General features: G+C 45.0%; 1 protein-coding gene across 1 annotated transcript in view; it reads left to right on the top strand.

The window, feature by feature from the left end:
• Positions 1–4,616: 4,616 nt before the first annotated feature.
• Positions 4,617–22,907, top strand: part of LOC105482015 (epoxide hydrolase 2) — a 57,429-nt gene continuing 39,138 nt past the window's right edge. Inside the window, exons 1-4 of the mRNA XM_011741858.2 lie at positions 4,617–4,771; positions 17,843–17,927; positions 20,507–20,666; positions 21,828–22,018. Coding sequence (XP_011740160.2) covers positions 4,671–4,771; positions 17,843–17,927; positions 20,507–20,666; positions 21,828–22,018 — 537 coding nt within the window. The 5' untranslated portion in view covers positions 4,617–4,670. The remainder of the gene's footprint in view (positions 4,772–17,842; positions 17,928–20,506; positions 20,667–21,827; positions 22,019–22,907) is intronic.

Raw genomic sequence — 22,907 nt, 5'->3', positions numbered from 1 at the left:
TTTCCAAATTCTACAGTGCATGCAGTTCTTCCTTCTACCAACATTCATGAGGCGGGCATGCGTTATCGGGTTTTTATTACAACCACAGAGCTTCCTCTGGGTCATATAAGCAGAAAGGGGCTTATTATAGGACATTAACAGCTCACAGAATCTCAGGGAGGACAAGAGATGCAGTTTTGGAAACTATATAGCCAAGAACAGCACAGTGACCGCAGGCCACCCTTAGTGCAATTTTAAGAAAGCTACCGCTGTGTCCCAGCGCGGGCACCAAGTACACTCAGGACCAGAGTGGAGAAGCTCCATCACAGCCTCCCCAGAAAAACTAGAGGCTGCTGCTTCTGCCTTTGCTGAAAGAAAGTTCCCGCGCACACAGCTGTGGCTTTGGGCTGCCCATCTCCATCTCCAAATCCCTGGCGAGTGTGTGCCCCAATTGGCAGAGCCCGTGCACCTGGCCAGCATTAAGGGTGCCTGGACAACATGTTGTTTGTGGATTCTACTGTGAGAGGGTAGAACTCAAAACAGTAGTAGCTCTCAAACACTGAGAACTATCAAAATAGAAGATGTTCAAAGGATGTTGTGTATCTCTGAAGCAGAACTTCATCACTGCCAGGTGGAATTTTCTCTTTTCTCTTCCTTCCTTCCTTCCTTCCTTCCTTCCTTCCTTCCTTCCTTCCTTCCTTCCTTCCTTCCTTCCTTTTTCTTTCTTTCTCTCTCTCTCTTTCTCTCTTTCTCTTCTCTCTTCTCTTCTTTTCTTTTGTTTTCTTTTCTTTTCTGAGACAGAATCTTGCTCTGTTTCCCAGGCTGGAGTGTAGTGGCATGATCTTGGCTCACTGCAACCTCTGCCTCCTGGGTTCAAGCAATTCTCCTGCCTCAGTCTCCCAAGTAGCTGGGATTACAGGTGTGTGCCACCATGCCCAGATAATTTTTGTGTTTTTAGTAGGGATGGGGTTTCCCCATGTTGGCCAGGCTGGTCTCCAACTCTTGACCTTGGGTGACCCATCCGCCTCAGTCTCCCAAAGTGCTGGGATTACAGGCGTGAGCCACCATGCCCAGGTGGAATTTTCTGTATGTAAGAAAATGTTATAGATGTTGGGAAGCTGGAAAATGACAAATAAGAAAAATGACAAGTAGCCACCACCACTATTCCCAATCTCATTCTTTTGATCTCATTCTTTTCACTGCCCCAGAAGCCACGAGCCACTACTATTTGAATTCATTATTCCACTAAAATGGAAGATCCTTGATGGCCCCTATATTTGTCTGATCTATTTAACAATTGATTCCAAGTACCTAGAACAGTGCCTGGCACATAGAATGTGCTTGATACATATTTGTTGATGGAATTAAAGACACTCGTTCATTTACTGCATTGAAAAAAGGACAAAATTTCAAGTGGTTTGTAGTTTTAGAAAACTGCCAGAGGTAGCTTTACTTTGAATTTGATTAAAGTATCTACAGTAGAGAGAAGCAGCAGTGTAAATTCTTCCCTCTCAAACCCTAGTGGTTAAATAGATTTTACAAAATAGGGTTGGACAATCAAGGACTAGCAGGAAGCGAGGGAAGGCATAGGAATGGCAGGAAACCCAAAATAAACCTTAATGAGGTCACTGTACGTTCATTATGAATTTAGTGATTGAAATCAGGTGTAATTTATAATTTTTCACTACTACATTAGCTATCTTTTATGATTCATGCTATCACCTAAAACATATTTCATAAATATTAAAATTAGAAGACACAGGGGTTAGGATTTACATTTCAAAAAGCCACCCAGTTCCCATAGCCCTGCTGGGTAAGCACTTATCTCTCTACCTTAGTAGCAGAAAACACAGGAAAAGCACGACCCATGAAAAAGGGCAAAGTGCAGTGAAATGCAATCAAAACCTTTAATCTTTGCCTAAGCAATTCATCCAGAAAGTTCTATAACTCACAAGGCATTATAAAACATTCCACACTAGAGCTATTTACAGGTTAATCGCTCCTGAATAAATAAAAGTTCATGTGATAGCTTCATGGCTTTCTCTTAACCAAAGAGGGAAGTAAAACTCATATTTCTACGTTTTTAAATTTTTTGTCTCAAAGGGGGGCTTTATGAAATCTAGTTCCGTAGGTATGTTGTTCCTCTACACTTTATTGCTTGTATAAATATACTTATGTATTCATAAGCAATACTGTGCTAGATGCAGAATTCAGATGCAGGCTACAGAAATCACTGTAGCTATTTTAAACAGAAAGAGAAGAAAGGGATTTAAGATGAGAGACTACAAACCTACAAAATCTTTGAACAGAATGGAGGAGTGAGCTCCAGACTGGGCCTTTAGGAAGGACTCCCAGAAAACATCACCATAGAACCATATCTCTGCCTCAATCAGCGGCCCACCACTAGAAACACGAACATATGGTTTGGCTGGGAGCCAGGGATCTGGAAGCAACTCTGTGGTCTCGGGACTGAGCCACTGAGTCAATGGGGATGCCAGTTTGTAAGATAGGGAGTACACTAGGAGGAACAGACGTGGGAAGTAGAAATGGAGCAAGAGTTCCGTTTTAGCCATGATAAATTTGAGATGCCTGTTAGACACTCAAGAGAAGATACTGAGTAAGAAGTTGGATTGACGTTGAGTAAGATGTTGAGTAAGAAATTGGCAAGTCTGGAGCCCAGAGGAAACTCTAAGCTGGAGATTTAATTTTTTTTTCTCTTTTTTGGAGGTAGAGTCTTGCTCTGTCACTCAGGCTGGAGTGCAGTGGCACAGTCATGGCTCACTGCAGCCTCCACTTTCTGGGCTAAAGTGATCTTCCCACCTCAGCCTCCTGAATAGCAGAGACTACTGGCATTCATCACCATGCGTAGCTAATATTTTATTTTTATTTTTTATAGAAAGGAGGTCTTGTCTTGTTGCCCAGGCTTGTCTCTAACTCCTGGCCTCAAGCAATTCTCCCACCTCAGCCTCCCAAAGTGCTGGGATTACAGGTGTGTGCCACCATGCCCAATCTGGAGATTTAAGAGGTTTCATACTATATAGGTCAGGCTGCAATTTGCTTTCTATTTTTTAAATTCAATTATACCTTTGAGATCAACTAACTTCATGAGAACTAGCTTACTGTATTCCATTCTCTGCCAATCTTTCAGTCTTCAAATCCAGAGTAATCTAGCTCCTACCACAAAGGGCCCACAAAAATTGTTCTGAAACATCCAGTGTCATCCAAATTCAAAATTGGACAGTTTTTTTTTTTTCAGTTCTTCCTGTAACATTTGGCAGTGTTGGCCACTCTCTGCTTCTTTGACAAGAATCTCAGAACACACTAATAACTGCTCCAGGCAGGAGCCTAGAAGAGGTTACCAAGCTAGAGAAGGAAGCAACAGCATAGCTTGCCAAGAGCAAACAGCCCAGAGGAAACCCACGGCTCTGGTCAATCCTGTTGTTGATTGCTAGATCCAGAGACTGTTGTAGACCTCCCAGTTACAGTGACGTATCTGACAACCTCTCACGAGGTTCTTGAAGCTCCGTGGTAGAGGGTATGTTGGATAAATCCACAGAGACACATTCAAGAGTAAATTCTCCGCTGTTGGAGACCTCACTCACTCTGTTTGGTCTTCACCAAAGACATGGTTTTTAATTCATGGAGCTGCACTACAACAGCTCAAGGACTCCCAGCCAAAGTTCTAGTTTTTCTAGGAATATAAATGAGCCAGTAGTGTGGAAATCGGTGATTAAAAACAAACCTCGCACATTTTTAGACAGAATTATTACAAGTAGCATGTACAAAAGGAAAATAATAGCATACAGTTAGTCCTTCTAAGCCTCATTCCACAAGAGGTTGAAATCGAAGTATTCTGGCCTGGCACACCATAGCTGGAACATCACATTTTATTCTAGAAACACATTTGCCTTGGCAAAGAAGAGCGTGCCTAGAGGAGTGGTCAGGATAGTGAGGGATCTGTGATCCTTTGTTCTGAATCTAGGAAAGTCACTGGATATGCCCCCTCCCTGCCACCCCAACAGGGTCTTATGTTTTGAATCTGGAAGTCATGGTCTTATGTTCTGAATCTAGAAAAGCCACTGGATGTGCTGACACACACACACACACACACACACACACACACGGTCTGCACACACACACACACACACACACGGTCTGCACACACACACACACAGACACACACACACACACACGGTCTGCACACACACACACACACACACACACACACACACACACACACACACACGGTCTGTGGCCTCTTTTCCAGGCATTCCAAGTCTGGCAACTTCGCAGGGAGATGTCAGCCCGTCCAGGAAGGCCCGGGCCTGGGTTTGCCTCTTCAAGCAGTTACTGCAGGGGCGTGGGGAGGGGGCATATGAGACTTTGGACTTTCCTTTGGGACAGTAGAAGGTATTACAACCGGAGGCGAGATTCTAGCCTGGGGTCCCCGCCTTCCTGGTCTCCTCTACCTCTCCCTCTGACTCCCTTTCCCATGCCCCTCCCCCTGCCTCTTTCTCGGCCGGACAGAGTCCAGCCTTAACCCGGGCAGGGGGCGGAGCCAGGTTAAGGCGGCTTGGGGAGGAGACGGGGCCAGGGCAGGGGCGGGGCAGAGCCGGGCCAAGTTGGGCGGGTCCTGCGCTCCGGACCCGGGTGAGCTGCGTGTCCGGGTGCGAGGCTGCAGACCCGCCGCCATGGCGCTGCGCGCGGCGGTATTCGACCTTGACGGGGTGCTGGCGCTGCCAGCGGTCTTCGGCGTCCTCGGCCGCACGGAGGAGGCCCTGGCGCTGCCCAGGTAAGGGGGCCCAGCGCCACCGCCGCAATGGGTCGGGGCCTCAGGAGGCAGGCCGGGCTGGGCTTGCAGCCCTGCTTTCAGATGGCTCCTGTACCGGAGCCCTGCGATTCATGCGAATCATGAAACTGAAGACCTGGCCCTAAAGTCCCAGTGCGGATGAGGCGATCCGTTGTCTTTCTAAACGTTCATAATTAAACCTTGCTAAGGACTCCAAAATTGCTCTCTGTGAACTTTTCCAAAAGGGAGAGGAGTTACGGAGCTTTCTACTGCTGCTGCGTCCTGTCTAATGGTGAGGCGCTTAAACATGCGCGCTGAGATTCAGGAGAGAAGAAAGTTCTCTCCCCAGGTGTGGGTTGCAGGTTTACTTGTGTAATAGCAAACTGCAGCAACTGCCCAAAGCCACATCACTGGGAAATGGTAGATGGGGTGTGCAGAGTGAGAGTTCAGGGACTTGGGAAAATACTTGTTCTACTACATGAAAAAAGCAGCCCACCAGAATCTGAAGCTGTTTATACAATATGGTTTCAACTATGGAAAAAAGGTACATGCAGAAAAATGCGTGGAAGAAGTAGGCCAAAGTACATCAAATGGGATGAGGAATAATGTAATGATTTTCTTTCTCTCTCTCTCTTTTTTTTTTGTAGTTTCCAACTTTTAAATTAACAAACAATGTATTATTCCTACATTCAGAAAGAAGTACACTTATTTATAAAGTGAAAAAAGAAGACCAGGCATGGAAGCCATTGTTCATATCCTCCTTTTACATATGAGGAAACTGAGGCACAGAAAGAAACCAGCTTTCCAGATCGCATAGCTGTTAAAGAGCAGAGCCAGAAATCCAACCTCAGCAGTCCGTGTCTGGAGCCTTTGCTTTTAATATAGTAAGGAAGATGAGATGGCAAGTAGCTTGAGGGAAAGGCCTGTAATCTCTGTGCTTTGGGAGGCTAAGGCAGGAGGATCACTTGAGGCTGAGAGTTCAAGACCAGCCTGGGCAAAATAGCAAGACCATGTCTTTCCAAAAATAAAAATAAAATTAGCTAGACATTAGTGCATGCATGTAGCCCCAGCTACTTGGGAGGCTAAGGCAGGAGGATTGCTTGAGCCCAGGAGTTCGAGGCTGTAGTTGTGTCCAGAGTTGGTTCCTACCGGTGGGTTCGTGGTCTCGCTGACTTCAGGAATGGAGCCATGGACCTTTGTGGTGAGTGTTACAGCTTTTAAAGATGGCACGGATCCAAAGAGTGAGTGGTAGCAAGGTTTATTGTGAAGAGGGAAAGGACAAAGCTTCCACAGCATGGAAGGGGACCTGAGCAGGCTGCCTCTACTGGCTGGGGTGGCCAGCTTTTATTCCCTTATTCTCCCCGCCCATGTTCCATTTGTGTCCTATCAGAGTGCCCTTTTTTCAATCCTCCCTGTGATTAGCTACTTTTAGAATCCTGCTGATTGGTGCGTTTTACAGAGCACTGATTGGTGCATTTTACAGAGCGCTGATTGGTGCATTTTATAATCCTCTTGTAAGACAGGAAATTTCCCCAAGTCCCCACTCAACCAAGGAAGTCCAGCTGGCCTCACCTCTCAATCCCCCCTCCTTACAGGACACACCACCTGCTATTGGGAACTGGGTGACTGCTCTAACTACTTCCTGCTGAATAGGGGCAAAGAAGGGGCCCTGCAGTTGTAGTGTCCTGCAGAGGGGAATTCTCTAGGCCAGCCAAAGGGCCAGTGGGTTGGTCCAGGGTCCTTGGTAGAAGTTGTGAGTTGAGCTCATTTGGGATTCCGTTTGTAAGACCATCTGTAGCTTGATGGTCTCGATCCTGGAAGAAACAAATTTGACAAGGAGGTTAAAAATACAGGGACTGAAGGCGAGTAATAGCAAGATGGCTGTCACGGGACCTAGAAAGGGGAGAAGCCATGTCACCCAACTCCAGAGGTTGGTATAAGAGTTTGAAAGGCCTTGTCTGATTTCAGAAGCCTTTTCCTGTAAATGCCAAGGGGTGTCTTCTACTATCCCTGACTGGTTAGTGTGAAAACAACACTCTTCCCCTAAGAAGGTGCAAAGTCCTACTTTCTCAGCAGTGAGGAGGTCTAGGCCTCCGCGGTTTTGGAGAGTCACTGCTGCCAAAGAGTCTATTTGGGATTGTAGAGTAAGGATAGATTTATTTCTTGCAAACTGCCTGAGGAATCCTTTCAGAGTGTGTGGTATTAGGATAATGAAATAAACTGGCTATACTGGTTCCTGTAGCAGTGGCCATTCCTAGCCCTATAAGTAGGGGTATTAGTTGTATGGCCCTGTGCTGACAGACTTGAGCTTTGAGGGGTACTGATAGGGTCTGATTTCCTGGGGCAATGTCAGTGTTGGGACTTAGGAAGACTAAGGTGCAGGTGCCTGTCCAGTTGGTGGGGAGGCAGATATAGGTTGAAGTTCCACATAAGAATATGCCTTGGCTGGGTAGACACTGGTTGTGTATGTTAAAAAGGTAGGTGAGTTTGTTGTTTTCGTTTTCCTACACTCCTAGAGTACTTGCCAAGGTAGCTCCCGTGAGCGGCTGGAAAGGGGTGTTGGGAACAAACTGAGTGGCTCCCTGTGTTCTGTTTTCCCATTGGAGAAAAAAACGTTTTGTGTCTACTAGGAACCATTCAAGAGAGTAATTGAAAGAGGGATACGAAGGCATTCACTAGTGGTGGGGGCGCTGCTGCAGGGGGTCCAGGGGTGAATGGTCATGCAGGGAGTATGTTTGCCATTACAAAACCTGGACTGTTTGTTAAGCAGGGAGGAGGTGATGATTTTTGGGGGCCCTGAGAAGCAGACAAGCCATCTGAATGGAGCTGTTTGGGTGACTCGGGAGTTGGTATGATCAGTTGGGGCTTGAAGTTATAGGGTGTAATTACACTGATGGGATAGTAGGTGCCCCAGGGGCAGGCCTGGTAACAGGTTGCATTGGATGCATAAAGGGGCTTGGAAAGTTAAGATGGTATTCATGGTTACAGGGTCTTGTGTGGGCTTTTCCTGAAGATTGTGGTCTCCTGGCACAGTGAAGGTGATATTGTCTCCCTAGCACCCTGGAAATTCCCTGAGTTACCGTGGCTTTAAAAGCCGGACCATTGTCGCTTTGTAAGCTTTGGGGAAGCCCAAATCTAGGAATTATTTCATGAATTAGGACTTTAACTACTTCTTGAGCCTTCTCTGTCTTTCAGGGGAAGGCTTCTATCCAATTTGTAAAAGTATCAACACAGACCAACAAGTATTGAAATCCCCTTGACTTAGGCATATGGGTGAAGTCTAACTGCTAGTCCTCGAGGGGCCTTATGATGGACCAAGGGATTATTCCTTTGGCACACCTCACAGGTTTTGACTACTTGTTGGACAGTCTGGAGGAGATTTGGCCCTGTAAATAGGGATTTGACCTTTTGATGAGTGTTCTCAATACCCATATGAAAAGTTTGATGGAGGTTCATAAGTATTTTCCACTGGCTGGCTTTGGGTATGAGTACCTTTCCCTCTTCTGTCGTTAACCACCTAGAGGTGAGAAAACTATGCCCCCGTGAAAGTCCTCATTCTGTTTTGGTTGGGGAATAATGGGGCTTAATCTTTTGGAGAGCCTTGTTCCATACCAAGGGTCCTTCCTAGGTATTTCTAATGGGAGGTTCCACCTGGCAGCAGTTTTGGCCTCAGCGTCTGCCTGTTTCCTTCTGCCTTTTCTCCTTCACCTTTTTGATGGCTTTGGCAGTGTAAGACTGCCACCTCCTTGGGTTTTTGCACTACATGCAATAACTCCATGATTTCCTTGTGGTATTTAATGGGGGTTTCCCCAGAGGTTAGGAACTCCCTTTCTTTCCATATTGCAGCATGGGCACGTAGGATTAGATAAGCATACTTGCTATCTGTATACACGTTTTTTTTTCTTTCCCAGTTCTAAGGCTCGGGTAAGTGCCACGAGTTCTGCTAACTGGGCACTGGTCCCTGGGGGAAGAGGCTTACTTTCAAGTACTGTTACATCACTAACTATGGCATAACCTGCCCTTCGTATCTCATTCTCCACAAATGGACTTCCATCAGTATATAGGTTAAGGTCAGGATTAGCTAAGGGGACTTCTAAGAGATCCTCTTCGCTGGCATAAGTCTGGGCTACAATTTGTTGGCAGTCATGCTTGATTGGTTCCCCATCCTCTGGGAGAAAAGTAGCAGGGTTCAGGGTCACACACGTGCATATTTGAAGCACCAGTCCCTCAAGGAGTAGCGCCTGGTATCTAAGCAGGCAGTTGTCTGATAGCGATAAATTTCCTTTGGCACCTAGTATGCCATTTACATCATGAGTAGTCCAGACGGTGAGATCCTTTCTTTGTATTATTTTGATAGCTTCTGATACTAAGATGGCCACTGCCACAACTACCCATAAACAGTGAGGCCAGCCTTTTGCCACTACATCAATTTCCTTACTTACGTATGCCACTGGTTGTGGGGTTGTCCCATGAGTCTGAGTAAGGACTCTAAGAGCTATTCCCACTCTCTCTGTGATATATAAAGAGAAGTCTTGTCCTTTGGGAAGCCTTAAATCTGGAGCTTGTACTAGGGCCTGTTTTAAGGTTTTGAAGGCTGTTTCTGCTTCTGGTTCCCATTCTACTAGATGAGTACTTGCCCTCTGGGTCTCCTTGATTAAAGAGTGACCTGGCCATCTCGCTGTATCCAGGAATCCATAGTCGGCAAAAGCTGGTGATCCCAAGGAACCCCCGCAACTGTTTTAATGTCTTAGGGCAAGGATAAGGCAGTATAGGTTGTATTCGCTCTTTGCTGAGAGCACTGGTTCCGCTGGCTAAGATTAGGCCTAGATATTTGATTTGTTGTAGGCAGAGCTGGGCCTTCAATTTAGATGCCGTGTACCCTTGATTAGCTAGAAAGTTCAAGAGATCTAGAGTAGTCTGCTGGCATGAGGCTTCCAAACTGGTAACCGTAAGTAAATCATCCACATACTGAAGGACCAGAGTGCCTCAACTTGAGAAGTGGCCTAGATCTTGGGCCAGTGCCTGACCAAACAGATGAGGACTGTCCCTAAACCCTTGAGGCAAGACTGTCCATGTAAGTTGGGATGTGTGGTCTGTGGGATCTTCAAAGGCAAAGAGAAACTGGGAGTCAGAGTGCAGGGGAATACAGAAGAAGGCATCCTTGAGGTCCAGAACAATGAACCATTCTGCTTCCTCTGGTATTTAAGAGAGCAGGGTATAGGGGTTGGGTACAGCTGGATATAGAGGAATTACTGCCTCATTGATGAGTCTAAGATCTTGTACTAGTCTCCACTGAACATTTGGTTTTTGTACTCCTAGAATTGGCGTGTTGCAGGGACTGCGGCATTTTCTTACTAAGCCTTGAACTTTTAAATGTCTAAAAACATCCTGTAATCCTTTATGAGCTTCATGCCTTAAGAGATATTGCCTTTGATAAGGAAAAGCGATGGGGTCTTTTAGTCTGATTTGGACTGGACGGGCATTTTCTGCCCTTCCAAATTGTCCTTCCAATGCCCAGACTTCAGGGTTGATTCCCTCCTCATGCAGGGGACAACAAATGGGTAACTTGTTCCCCATATTTATATAGATAATACATCTAGCTTTGGTTAATATGTCCCTCCCTAATAAGGGTGTGGGACTTTCAGGCATAATAAGAAAGGCGTGTGAAAAGAGAAAAGTCTCCCAATTACAACTGAGAAGGTGGGAGAAATACTTGGTTATAGGCTGTGCCATGATTCCTTGGATGGTAAAGGACCTTGAGGACAGCCATCTGGGGCAGGAGATTAACACTGAGAAGGCTGCACCTGTGTCCAGGAGGAAGTCAATTTCCTGGCCCTCAATGGTTAAACTTACCCGGGGCTCAGTGAGGGTGATGACATGAGCTGGTGCTTGCCCCAGGCACCCTCAGTCCTGTTGTTGGATCATCTGGTTGGGGGCTTCTGGCCCTGAGAACCTTTGTCCTCTGGGGCAGTGTGCCTTCCAGTGATTGCCTTGGCATAGTGGACGTGGGTGAGGGAGCAGCTTGTTTCTTGTTGGACAATATTTTTTAAAGTGTCCTTGCAAACCACACTGATAACAAGCCCTACTGGGTGATTGGCCTGCTCCATTTTCTGTCTTCTCTGAACCACCAAGGTTTGTGTGTCTGAGGGCCATGACTAAGGCTGCAGCCTTTCTCTCATCTCACTTTTCCTTTTTGGCCTGTTCCTCTTGGTCCCTATTATAGAACACTGGGGGTGCCAGTTTAATAATGCCTCCAAATTTTGTTCAGGGCCCAAGGGTAGCTTTTGGAGCTTTCTCCTGATATCTGCGGCTGAGTGGGCAATAAACTTATCTTTTAGGATCAATTGACCCTCAAGGGGGTCGGGTGACAGGGGAGTATATTTTCTTAAGGCCTCCCCTAGCTGCTCAAGGAAGGTAGGATTTGCTTCCTTTCCCTGAGTTATGGTGGACATCATTTAATAATTCATAGGCTTTTTCCTAATTCTCTTTAGTCCTCTTAGAACACAGGTTAACAGATGTTTGCAACTCCAGTCCCCATGATCTGAGTCTAGGACCCAGTGGGGATCCATACTGGGGACGGCTTACTGACCGGTAGGGAATTTGTCCCTTTCTTCAGCTGTCATTCTGTCATTTACTTGACTAAGATATCAGGTATCTTCAAACTCTCAGGCTGCAGCTAAAACTGCATTCTTTTCATTAAAGGGCAGGGTTTGATCTAACAATAGCATGACATCTCTCCAAGTGAGGTCAAAGGTTTGCCCTAGTCCCTGTAGGACATCTGTATACCTATCAGGATCATCTGAAAACTTCCCCAGGTCTACCTTGATCTGCTTTAAATCAGAGAGGGAGAAGAGGACATGTACCCAGGTTGGGCCAAATTCCCCTCCCCCTACAGCTTGAAGAGGACATAACCGATAGCCCGGCGGTTTTATGGTCCCTTGGAGATTTCTTTGCTTGTTTCCTTCTGGGTGGGGGAGATTAGAGGAGGCTTATCATTAACAGGAAGAGGAGCTGTAGGGAGGCTAGGATATGGAGGTAAGCTGAGAGCTCCTCCTGTGGAATGTAATTGCAAGTTTTGCGTAGTTGTGGATTATCCTTTAATGAAAAGAAAGCCTGGACATAAGGTATTTAACTCCATTTGCCTTCCCTCTTACAGAAAAGGTCAAGCCCCAGGATAGTATTGTAATTTATACTTCCCTCAGGTGAACAATTTTCCCCATCAGAGAGAGAATATTGGGGCCAGGCCATAGTGCAGAAAAAAAATAAGCTGCTTCTTTTTCAGAGTTTGCAGGTCAAATTAGTCCCAATGGCTTAGGATGTATTTCAAGGGTGAGCTTGTTGATGCCTGAGTGTTTCTCATCTGAAAGTAAAATACCGCCTGCAGTTTTGGTCTGCTCCCCACGCCCACCCCACCCAAGAACCTGCAAAGGTCCCTGACCCCTGCTCTTCCAAATAGTTGCACTCACCGAAGCAGCAGCAGAAACACTTGTTTTCCTTCCAGACCACAAAGAGGACCGAGGAAGGTCGGATTTAGTGAAAGTCAGATTTAGTGGCCCTTACCAATGCATTCTCGAAAACCTGCACCCTTGCCTTTCCCAGAAAGCCTGTCACCCATGTCTTTAGTCTGACAGCCACGCTGCTTGCTTTTAACTGGATGACAGGTGCCTGGTGTTTAGCCCCTGAATTCTAAGGAAAAATAGGACAGAATAGCAAGCAAAAGAGGTCTGATGGTACTTACTGCATGGTGATATCCTAGACGAGCCACCAAGATACGTCGGGAGTTGGTTCCTGCTGGTGGGTTCGTGATCTTGCTGACTTCAAGAATGAAGCCGCGGACATTTGCGGTGAGTGTTACCACTCTTAAAGATGGCACAGACCCAAAGAGTGAGCGGTAGCAAGGTTTATTGTGAAGAGCAAAAGGACAAAACTTCCACAGTGTAGAAGGGGACACAAGCAGGTTGCCACTGCTGGCTGGGGTTGCCAGCTTTCATTCTCTTATTGTCCCCTCCCATGTCCGTTTCTGTCCTATCAGAGTGCCCTTTTTTCAATCTTCCCCGCTACTTTTAGAATCCTGCTGATTGGTGCATTGTACAGAGCACTGATTGGTGCGTTTTACAGAGCACTGATTGGTGCATTTTACAGAGTGCTGATTGGTACATTTTACAATCCTCTTGTAAGACAGGAAAGTTCCCCGTGTCCCCAGAAGTCCAGCTGGCCTCAGGTCTCACAATGAATGATTTGCGAGTTGGGCAGCCGCCAGAATCACAGCAGATTCACAGAGACTTCCATGCAGCCAGGTGGTAGAAGAAGATTTACAGACAAAAAACGGAAATGACCTACGGAAACTGGAAGTGAGGTACAGAATAGCTGGATTAGTTACAGCTCAGCATTTGCCTTATTTGAACACAGTTTGAACACTCAGCAGTGTATGAATGGTTGACGTACAGCCACTCGGATTGGCCAAGATTCAGCTATTGTTACAGGTGCTACTCCTAAGTTAGGGTTTCAGTCTTGTCTACCTATTAAGTTAGGTTGCAGTTCGTCTACAAGGACTCAAATATAGAAGTACAGAGTCCTTCTCAGGCCATATTTAGTTTGCTTTACACAGCTCACTCTCTGCCTTTAGCTAATTACTTCTTGAAGTCATTGGCTAGGTAGGCTGTAGACTAACTGAAGCCAAGTAGCCATAAAATGCCATACACTGGACACCATAACTCACACCCTATAATTCAACAGTGTGTCAAAGTCAAAATAGAGATGTAGAGATTAATCTCTAAATTTAATGTTTTATTTGGGAAGAAAGAGTTGCAATTTGGGGCACACATGCAGATCTGGTGGTCTTTGCTATGTCCCAAGAACAAAGACAAAGTTAGAGGTTTTATGAAAAAGGAGAAATGGTGTGAATTGCTCTTTGAGAAAGTTCATTGGCACTCTAAGAGTTTGGGGAGCTGCCAAGCTCTGATTGGTGAGCAACAGCCATGGGAAAAATTGGTCCTAGAGTTGTAGCAAATTATCTGAGAAGCTAGAGTTAAAACTGGTTTCCAGTTAGAACAAGCAGTTCTAGTAGTTGGGCTTGCAGAGAATTGTTACAGTCTCACCAGTGCATCACAATGTAGCGATCTTCTTGTTAGCTGAGGTGGTACCCTGAGTCCTTTTTCTGACAACCAAAGTTAAGGAATATGGACACCAAGGGTGAGGTTAGAGCCAAAGTTTAACAAAGGAAAGAAGTTTAGTAAGTGAAAGAAGAAAGCTGTCTGCCACAGAGAGGGGTCCTGGAAAAATGGGTTGCTGATTCACAGTTTGGATAGAGAGGTTTTTGTAAGAAATCCATATGGGGCTGGGCATCTCATTTGCATAAGGTGTGCATTTCTGGTAGTTCCACCCCATCCTCCTAGTACAGCTGCGGGCTCTTAGCTTGAGTTACTCCATTTTGCTTTGTTGCCCTTACTGTGCATGTGTCAGGGGATGGAATTTTCCATTGCGGGGATATCTGGCCAAGTCACCTGTATAACCTTTCTTATCTGTGCGGCTGTGGGTATGTCTTAGGCAAGTTCCGTTATCTGTGCTTACAACTTTATTTCACTGGCTGCACTTTTGTTTGAAATAATTTAACGGAGGACACACCCTAACTGTCTGCCTGACTGGTTTCTTCCTTTCTCTTTTTCTCAGAATTACATTCTTGGAACAATGTTTTGAACCTTGGATGTTTTTTCCCCTTGGTTTCTCCACTCTGTTTTAGTTGAGTATAGGATCAATTCAGATGATCAACTTCCACAAATGTGTAGCTGTTCCTGAACAGAATGAGGTCCAGCTGCTTGTTCCCATGGTCCAATAACAAGATGCAGACAAGACTGGGAAAGAAGGGAGTTTATTTCTGCAACCTGTTATGGGAGAAGGTTGGAGTAACTCACCAGGCTCAAAGTTGCAAGTTTTTTTCTAGTGCTTATATACATTTTAAGCTCCATGCTATGTGTGGGATTGTACCTACAAGCAGGAGTGTTTCATTCAATCGCTATCTAATTTTTAGGATGTAGGGTCTGGAAAGCTTTCCCGAGAGTCTTGGACAGTTTCTTAATCTTAGTGGACCCTGATAGGAGGTGTATGTGTAAGAATGCTATTATTATTCAGTCAGACTTTGGGGTCTGAAAAAACCCTGGCGGGATCTTTATGGGTTTCTTTTCACAACCTACCCCTCATACTCAGGCACTAGTTTCTCCAATTCTTTGTTTAACTTATGCATTCATCAAAATTATAGTAAAGGGTTCAAGGAAACTGACTGTTCTGGTTGCTAATGGAAACGTGGCCTGCCACCTAGCCAATCACTAACCAATATTGTTTCTGTAAACCAGCGAGAATTCCTGTCAGATAACTTTCCATCCACCCCTTCCTAGTTCCCTTTTTTTTAAAGCCTGCTTGTAACAAAGGCCAAAGAGAGCATTCCTTGTCCTTTGATTCAACAATTTCATTTTCTATGAAAGCCATTTTACTGTTCACTGCCTTCATTAAGCATCCTTAAAATTGGGAATTCATGTTTTCCAATACCAAGAATGTTCTTGTTGTATCAGGTTGCTTTTTTTTTAATGACCACCTGCCCTTGTTTTATAGATTCAGTGGTATCGTCTTGCTTGTAGTTATATTCTTTCCTTAGTTCCTCTTCTTTTATCATCTGCCATTCTACAGGAAGAAGGACTAATTTTCCCCTTCTTTTCCCACTCACCTAGTGTGTTATAGTTATTTGTTTATACTTTGCCTCCCTTGTTCTTCTGTGAGCTTCCTATGAATAGCATCATATTTTTCCACTTTTGCATCACAGCACGTAGTACAATGCCTCGCATACCTAAGATGCTCAATAGGATTGTTAAGTTGACTATTACATTGCTTCTTAATACTGAGGAGCAGATACTGAAAGGGACCAGGAGTCTTTTGGAGAAGGTGGAAATGTTCTAAAATTGGAATGTGGTGATGCTTACACAACTGTAAATTTACTGCAAATCATTGAATCATCATAATATATAAATTTAATGCTATGTAATTGTCTTAGTCCATTTTCTGTTGCTTACAACACGATATCTGAAACTGGGTAATTTATAAAGAAAAGGAATTTATTTCTTACAGTTATGGAGGCTGAGAATTCCAAGGTTGAGGGGTTGCATCTAGTGAGGGCATTCTTGCTGGTAGGGACTCTCTGCAGAGTCTCAAGGTAGCACAGGGCATCATATGGTGAGGGGGCTCACTGTGCTAGCTCAGGCCTTACTTCCACTTCTTGTGAAGCCACTAGTCCCAATCCCATGATAACCCATTAACTCATTAACCCATTATCCCATGGATGAATTAATCCATCCATGAACGTGGAGCCCTCATGACCCAGTCACTTCTTAAAGGCCCACCTCTCAATATTGCCACAATGGGGATTAAATTTCAACATGAGCTTCAGAGGAGACAAATGTTCAAACCATAGCAGTAATTATACCTTAAGAAAGCTGTTTTAAAAAACCAAAAACTGTTGGCAAAGGTATGGGCAAACCATTGCTGACATTGAAAAGTTGAGCAAGGCCACAGATATTAGGTATACGTCTCCTTATAGTTGGTCCAGAGCTGACCACTGTTACCTGCAAGAGGCTGTCTGATAAAGGGTATACTTGACTATTATCAAAAATAAAGCTCCCGGGATGGGGATATTTGTTCTGTTACTCAGGGCTGGTTATTTTAACTGGCTTGCCAATTCAACTGGAATTCATCTGGAATTGGCAAGCCAGTTAAAATTACTTTCCAGACATGAGTAACAGAACAAATGCATTTGTACACATAAATACATTTGTTCTGTTACTCAGTGTATTTATTTACGGGGGCTGCTATAACAGCAAACATAGACTGCATGGCAACAATAGAAATGTTTTCTCTCACAGCTCTAGAGGCTGGAAGTCCAAGATCAAGATGTCAGCAGGGTTGGTTCCTTCTGAGGCCTCTCTCCTTGGCTTGTTAACAGTGTTCTTCTCCCTGTGTCCTCACATGGTTGACCCTCTGTGTGTGTCTGTGTCCTAATCTTCTTATAAGGGCACCAGTCCTGTTGTTGGATTAGAGCCCACCTGTATGATCTTATTTAACTTAAATTACCCCTTAAAGACCCACTCTTCAAATACAGTCACATCCTGAGGTATTGGAAGTTAGAACTTCAATGTATGTATTTGGGATGGGGGCACACAACTTAACACATTGATATGGTTTGAATTTGTGTCCCCACGCCAATCTCATGTCCAGCTGTAATCCCTAATGTTGGAGGAGGGAGTTGGTGGGAGGTGATTGGATCATGGGGGTGGATTTCCTCCTTGCTGTTCTCGTGATGGTGAGTTCTCATGAGATCTAGTTTATAAAAGCGTGTAGCACTTCTCCCCTCTCTCTCTTCCTCCTGCTCCAACCATGTAAGACGTGCCTTGCTTCCCCTTCACCTTCCACCATGATTGTGAGTTCCCTGAGGCCTCCCCAGCCATGCTTCCTCTACAGCCTTCAGAACCATGAACCAATTAAATCTCTTTTCTTTATAAATTACCTGATCTGAGGTACTTCTTTATAGCAGTGTGAGAACAGACTAATACAGGAAACTTTTTAAAGGTTAGAAGATGAGATTAAGATAAAATAGAAACTAGACAGGCAGAATCAAAACCAGAAAAAAACATATTCCATTCTTTTTGAAGAAGGTGAACTCATGAAAAAGTTCTTCCAGACCATGCCTGGTGCACACGAGGACAGTAATGGCCATGTGCCCACTCTTGGTTCTGACCCTTAAATGGTAAAGTAGGAAGCACCTCTGGTTGAAGCTGCTATCAGGTGGTTTCCCATGAGCAGCTTCTCCGTGGAACACATTGTGATTTACTGTATGGTCTCATATCCTCAGCTGATTGGGTCCTTGTGGACAAAGATCCCAATTTGAACTGCGTTTGCATTTTCCGGTTCCTGGCAGTATGCCTTTCTAGTGGCCCAGCCTATATTTTCTCAATGAATATGAACAGCGTCTGTTTCCATGTGCTGCCATGACGAAATCCACAGAATGTTCCTGATGTTCTTTGTGTTTTCCAGAGGCCTTCTGAATGATGCTTTCCATAAAGGGGGCCCGGAGGGTGCCACTACCCGGCTCATGAGAGGAGAGATCACACTTTCCCAGGTGAGGGGACATCACCACACAGAGCCCTTTGGATGGACATTCTCTGCTTATGTGCCTATCTCCCCGAACTTAGGGCCCACCATAATAGCAAACACCCACCTTTTCTGTGAAGGTAAATGTTGTATTAATGGTATTAATGGGAATATTGCAGTCACCTTAAAACATACATGCTAATATATTGTGGCAACCGGTGAATGAAAACTGTGATGAAACTATTGGGAAGAACATTATTGAATTATTGACTTTATTTAATCCATAAAAAAACCTCAGTAATATTGTTGGAAGGTAAGAAAGAGGGAAATGCTATATATTTTCTTCTCCTTCTTTCTTCTTTTTCTGAGACAGGGTCTTACTCTATTGCCTAGGCTGCAGTGGAGTAGCACAATCATGGCTCACTGCAGCCTTTACCTCCTGGGCTCAGATGATCCTCCCACCTCAGCCTCCCAAGTAGCTGGGACTACAGGCACACATCACCATGCCCAGCTCTGTTTTGTATTATTATTATTATTGCTAGAAATGGGATTTCACCATGTTACCCAGACTGGTCTTGAACTCCTGGTTTCAAACAATCCGCTCACCTTGGTGTTCCAAAATGCTAGGATTACAGGTATGAACCACCATGCCCGGCCTATATTTTCAATGAATATACAGAATTTAGAGTGAATTTCTAGTAATTGCTATGAAAATCCTGTGTTTCATTTAGACTCCTTTAGTGGTTTCTGATAGTCTGTGTGTAACTTCTAGGAAACCGGCATGGCTAGAGGGAAGAAGCCTGGAAGACTAAATTATATCATGCTAAAGTCTATTTACACTTGACTTGTCTTAAAAAAAAAAGTCTTATCTTGGGAATGAATGTCATCTTTTAACTTTTCATGTATATACATATACATGTATATACTATACAGACAGAAAAGTATATACTATACAGATAGAAAAGTACACATAGCGTATAGCTTGATGACTTTCCACACATTGAGTATACCGCTGTCACCAGCACCCAGATCAAGAAACAAAACATTCTCAGTGCTGTAGGCAACACATATCCCCGCTCTGGACACCATCCCTCCAAGAGTAGTACCTTTCTGACTTCTATCCCAACAGAACATTTTACCTGTTTTGGACTTTATGTAAATGGCATGGTGCAGATCAGCCCTTTTGTGTCTGTCATCTTTTGCTCAACATTGTATGAGTGAGACTCATAGTTGTTGCATGCTGCCATTGATCATTTTATTCTCATTGCTGCATGGCATTCCATCACTTTGATATACCCCAATCTATCCATTCTTCTATTGATGGGGGCCTGGGTAGTTTTCAGTTTGGGACTATTACAAATAGTGCTGCTATGATGATGTATAGATATCACAATCCATTCTGCTATTAGTGAGTGTATTAGTTTGCTAATACGATTGTATTTGTGTCTTATATAGCACCTTCAGCTGCTACCTACAGCAAACATGCCATAGACTGTGTGGCTTAAACAACAAACGTGTATAGCTCACAGTTCTGGAGGCTGGGAGGTCCAAGATGAAGGCACTGGCAGGTTCAGTGTCTGGTGTGGGCTCTCTTCTTGGTTTGCAGATGGCCACCTTCTTACTGTATCCTCACATGGTAGAAAGCAGAGAAAGAGGGGAAAAAAGCAAGTTCTTGGCTATCTTCTCCCTGTGTCCTCACATGGTCATCCCTCTGTGTGTGTCTATGTCCTCATCTCCTCTTCTTATGTGGGCACCAGTCATACTGGGTTAAGATTCATCGTAATGACTTCATTTTACCTTAAATACCTCTTTAAAGGCCTGGTTTCAAAATATAGTCACATCATGAGGCTCTGGGGGTTAGGACTTCAACACAGGAATTTTTAGACGACACAGTTTAGCCCATAACAGTGTACATTTGGGTAGTTTCCAGTTTGGGGCTTGCTATGGTCCAAGTGTTTGTGTCCCCCCCAAAATCCCTATGTTGAAATCCTAAAACCCAAGGTGATGTAATTAAGAGGTGGGGCCTTCAGGATGTAATTGGGTCATGAGGGTGGAACCCTCAGGAGTGAGATCGGTGCACTTTTAAAAGAGATCCCAGAGAGCTATTGAGCCCCTTCTGCCATGTGAAGACAGCAAGAAGGTGCCATCTGTGAAAGAGAAGGCAGGCCCTAACCAGACACCAAATCTGCTGGAGCCTTGATCTTGGACTTCCCAGCCTTCAGAACTGTGAGAAATAAATTTCTGCTGTTTATGAGCCACTCAGACTCTGGTCTTTTGTTATAGCGGCTGAGATGGGCTAAGAGTATAGCAGCTGAGATGGGCTCTTAGGGATAGCACTGCTATGACTGTGGGTGAATATAATACAGTCTATCCATTCGGTTGTTAGTGGGCGTTTGGGTGGTTTCTGGTTTGGGACTCCTAGGAAGAGTACAGCTATGAACATTTTTGGCCATGTCTCTTGGAGAATATATGTTGGCATTTCCAGTGGGTATGTGTCCAGGAATGGAATTGCTTGGTCAAAGGGAATGCATATGTTTAGATATAGTAGATCCTGCCAGAGCTTTTCTGAATGGCTGTACAAATTGTCCCCTCACTTCACTTTGACAGTGGATACCACTCATGGAAGAAAACTGCAGGAAGTGCTCCGAGACCTCTGAAGTCAGCCTCCCCAAGAATTTCTCTGTAAATGAAATCTTTGGCAAGGCGATTTCAGCCAGAAAGATCAACCGCCCCATGCTCCAGGCAGCTCTCATGCTCAGGAAGAAAGGTAAGGATCTGATACTGGCCATTCTCAGACCTGACCACACAGAACCCTTGGGAGCATTAGGTCAGAATCCATAGAAGTGAGTTTTAAGATCACAGATCTTCTGAGCTATGATGGAAAGCCTCTTTAAACATGGCCCCAGAGCAAGTTTTATCCAATGGCAAAAGCAGCACCATTAGAATAGCTGGAAAAATGGCAGAATTTTATTTAATAAAGCAACTGATGCCCATGACTGCCTCGTGAGCATCGTTCTCCCCTTCAATGGCACTTTAGTAATGACCCAAATGACACGATCTTTTGTTACAGTGATTAAAAAACAAGGCCTTTTTAGCAACTGTGATTTTCTCAGCCTCTGGGTATCAGAGTGCCCGAGCTGTGAGTTCGCTGACATGGGCTCAGATTATGTCACATAGTCTAAGACATGAGGTCAGGTTCATCCGTAGGCATTGACTTGGTGTGAGCACCTGACTCTTGTCATAGGCATACTTGAAACCATTCCACCCCCTTATCAGTAGACTTACCTGGTTGTGGCTGAGCCATCCTGTGTCTGCAATTCCTCCCTCCTATTGCGTCTTCTTTCCAGCATTGCCTAGTTCTCACCCTCGCTGGTTAGGCACATACAGCCAGAGGATAATCCTATCTCTACGTACAGTTCTCTAGTTTTGAAATAGGAACCTAGTCCCTGATTGCCAAGGCAGGTATTCGGGAATTTAGTCAAGCAGAGTTTTCGGTAGCATGGACTAGAAAGAACGCTGGACCTTCGCCGTGTGGCTCTGGGCGGCTCCTAACTTGCCTGAGCTTGTTTGCTGATCTGTGAATCTGGGAGGGGAAGATAGGCCCTGTCCACCCCTGAGGTGGTAGAGATCAAACGAGCTGATGAATGTAAGAGTGCTGCTCCACTGTTGTCAAGGAGGAAGGAGGGTAGTGTCTCCATCTGGGCTTCTGAAGGCCTTGAATGAATGCAGCTCACGCTTGTGTCTGTGTCAGAGGTGTTCATGGGTCAAAATGATTATTTTCCAATTTGTCGGTTGAAAGCGGGGCATAAGAGATTGATAAAAGTGAGCACAACCTGCTTGGCCCATCATTGGGGTCCCCTGGGGGCATCTGGAGCATCTCAGGGCAAAGGTCTATAGCTGGTCCATCTACTGGTGGCTTTTTGCTCAGGATTCACAACTGCCATCCTCACCAACACCTGGCTGGATGACCGTGCTGAGAGAGATGGCCTGGCCCAACTGATGTGTGAGCTGAAGACGCACTTTGACTTCCTGATAGAGTCGTGTCAGGTGGGAATGGTCAAACCTGAACCTCAGATCTACAGGTTTCTACTGGACACCCTGAAGGCCAGCCCCAGTGAGGTATGGAGACACTTCCTTACAGTGGAGAAGGGTGTTCAGAGATATTGCAACCAGAGAAAAACTGAGGAGTGAGCAGGTGGGATACATCTCGGGCCTGGCAGGACAGCTCTGAGTCCACTTCTCCCAGACCATGGCTTCTCCTAAAAGACTGTTACCCATTCTTTGATCTAGAAAGTTCTCCCAGAGGTGGGCATTTGGCTCCACTGTATAGCTCTTACAGAACTTTGGTCAAAATAGGCATCAGTAAAAGCTGTTTTAGCCCAGTTGCCTCAGTTTACTTACAAAGAAATGGAGATCCTAGGAGACTTGCAAGGCCACAAGACTAGCAGTCAGGTTCATCCCCACAAAGGGTGAGTGGGGATGGGCTCTGGTATAGCCACGGTCTGCCACCAGACACCCTGTGCCCTGAGCCTGTCTCCAGAGATCACCTATCCTAAAGCTCTCTTCTCTTTGGGTGTCCCTACTTTAATCTGCAAAAGGTGATTGGATGGAGATTAAGTTCTTTTCCCTCACATTTCCAACCCTCCACCTCCCCACAAGCTGATCAGAGCAAACCTTGGAGTCCTCGTCATGCTCCATCCTGGGACCTCCCCTTTCTCCTCCTGGACTTTGCTTCTGCTCTTCTCAGTGCCTGCAGTCAGCCTCAGAGCAGGGCTATGAATCTATGCCTGCACAGGAATATATCAGTCTTCCTATCGATGGCTTCCAGGTTGGATGAGCTGCTTGGAATTCTAGACTTCCCTTGTCCAAGATGGTAAATGCATGCATCCATGCTTTCTATGACTTCCAGGATTTTCCTCTCTTTTTATTGATTAACTAATTAATTTATTTTTTCCTAGAGACGGAGTCTTACTCTGTCACCTAGGCTGGAGTGCAGTGGTGCGATCAT

The sequence above is a fragment of the Macaca nemestrina genome, chromosome 8 (assembly GCF_043159975.1).
Source record: "Macaca nemestrina isolate mMacNem1 chromosome 8, mMacNem.hap1, whole genome shotgun sequence".
NCBI lineage: Eukaryota > Metazoa > Chordata > Mammalia > Primates > Cercopithecidae > Macaca > Macaca nemestrina.
The sequence above is the reverse complement of the archived record's forward strand: the minus strand, read 5'-3'. Positions and strand labels throughout refer to the sequence as shown.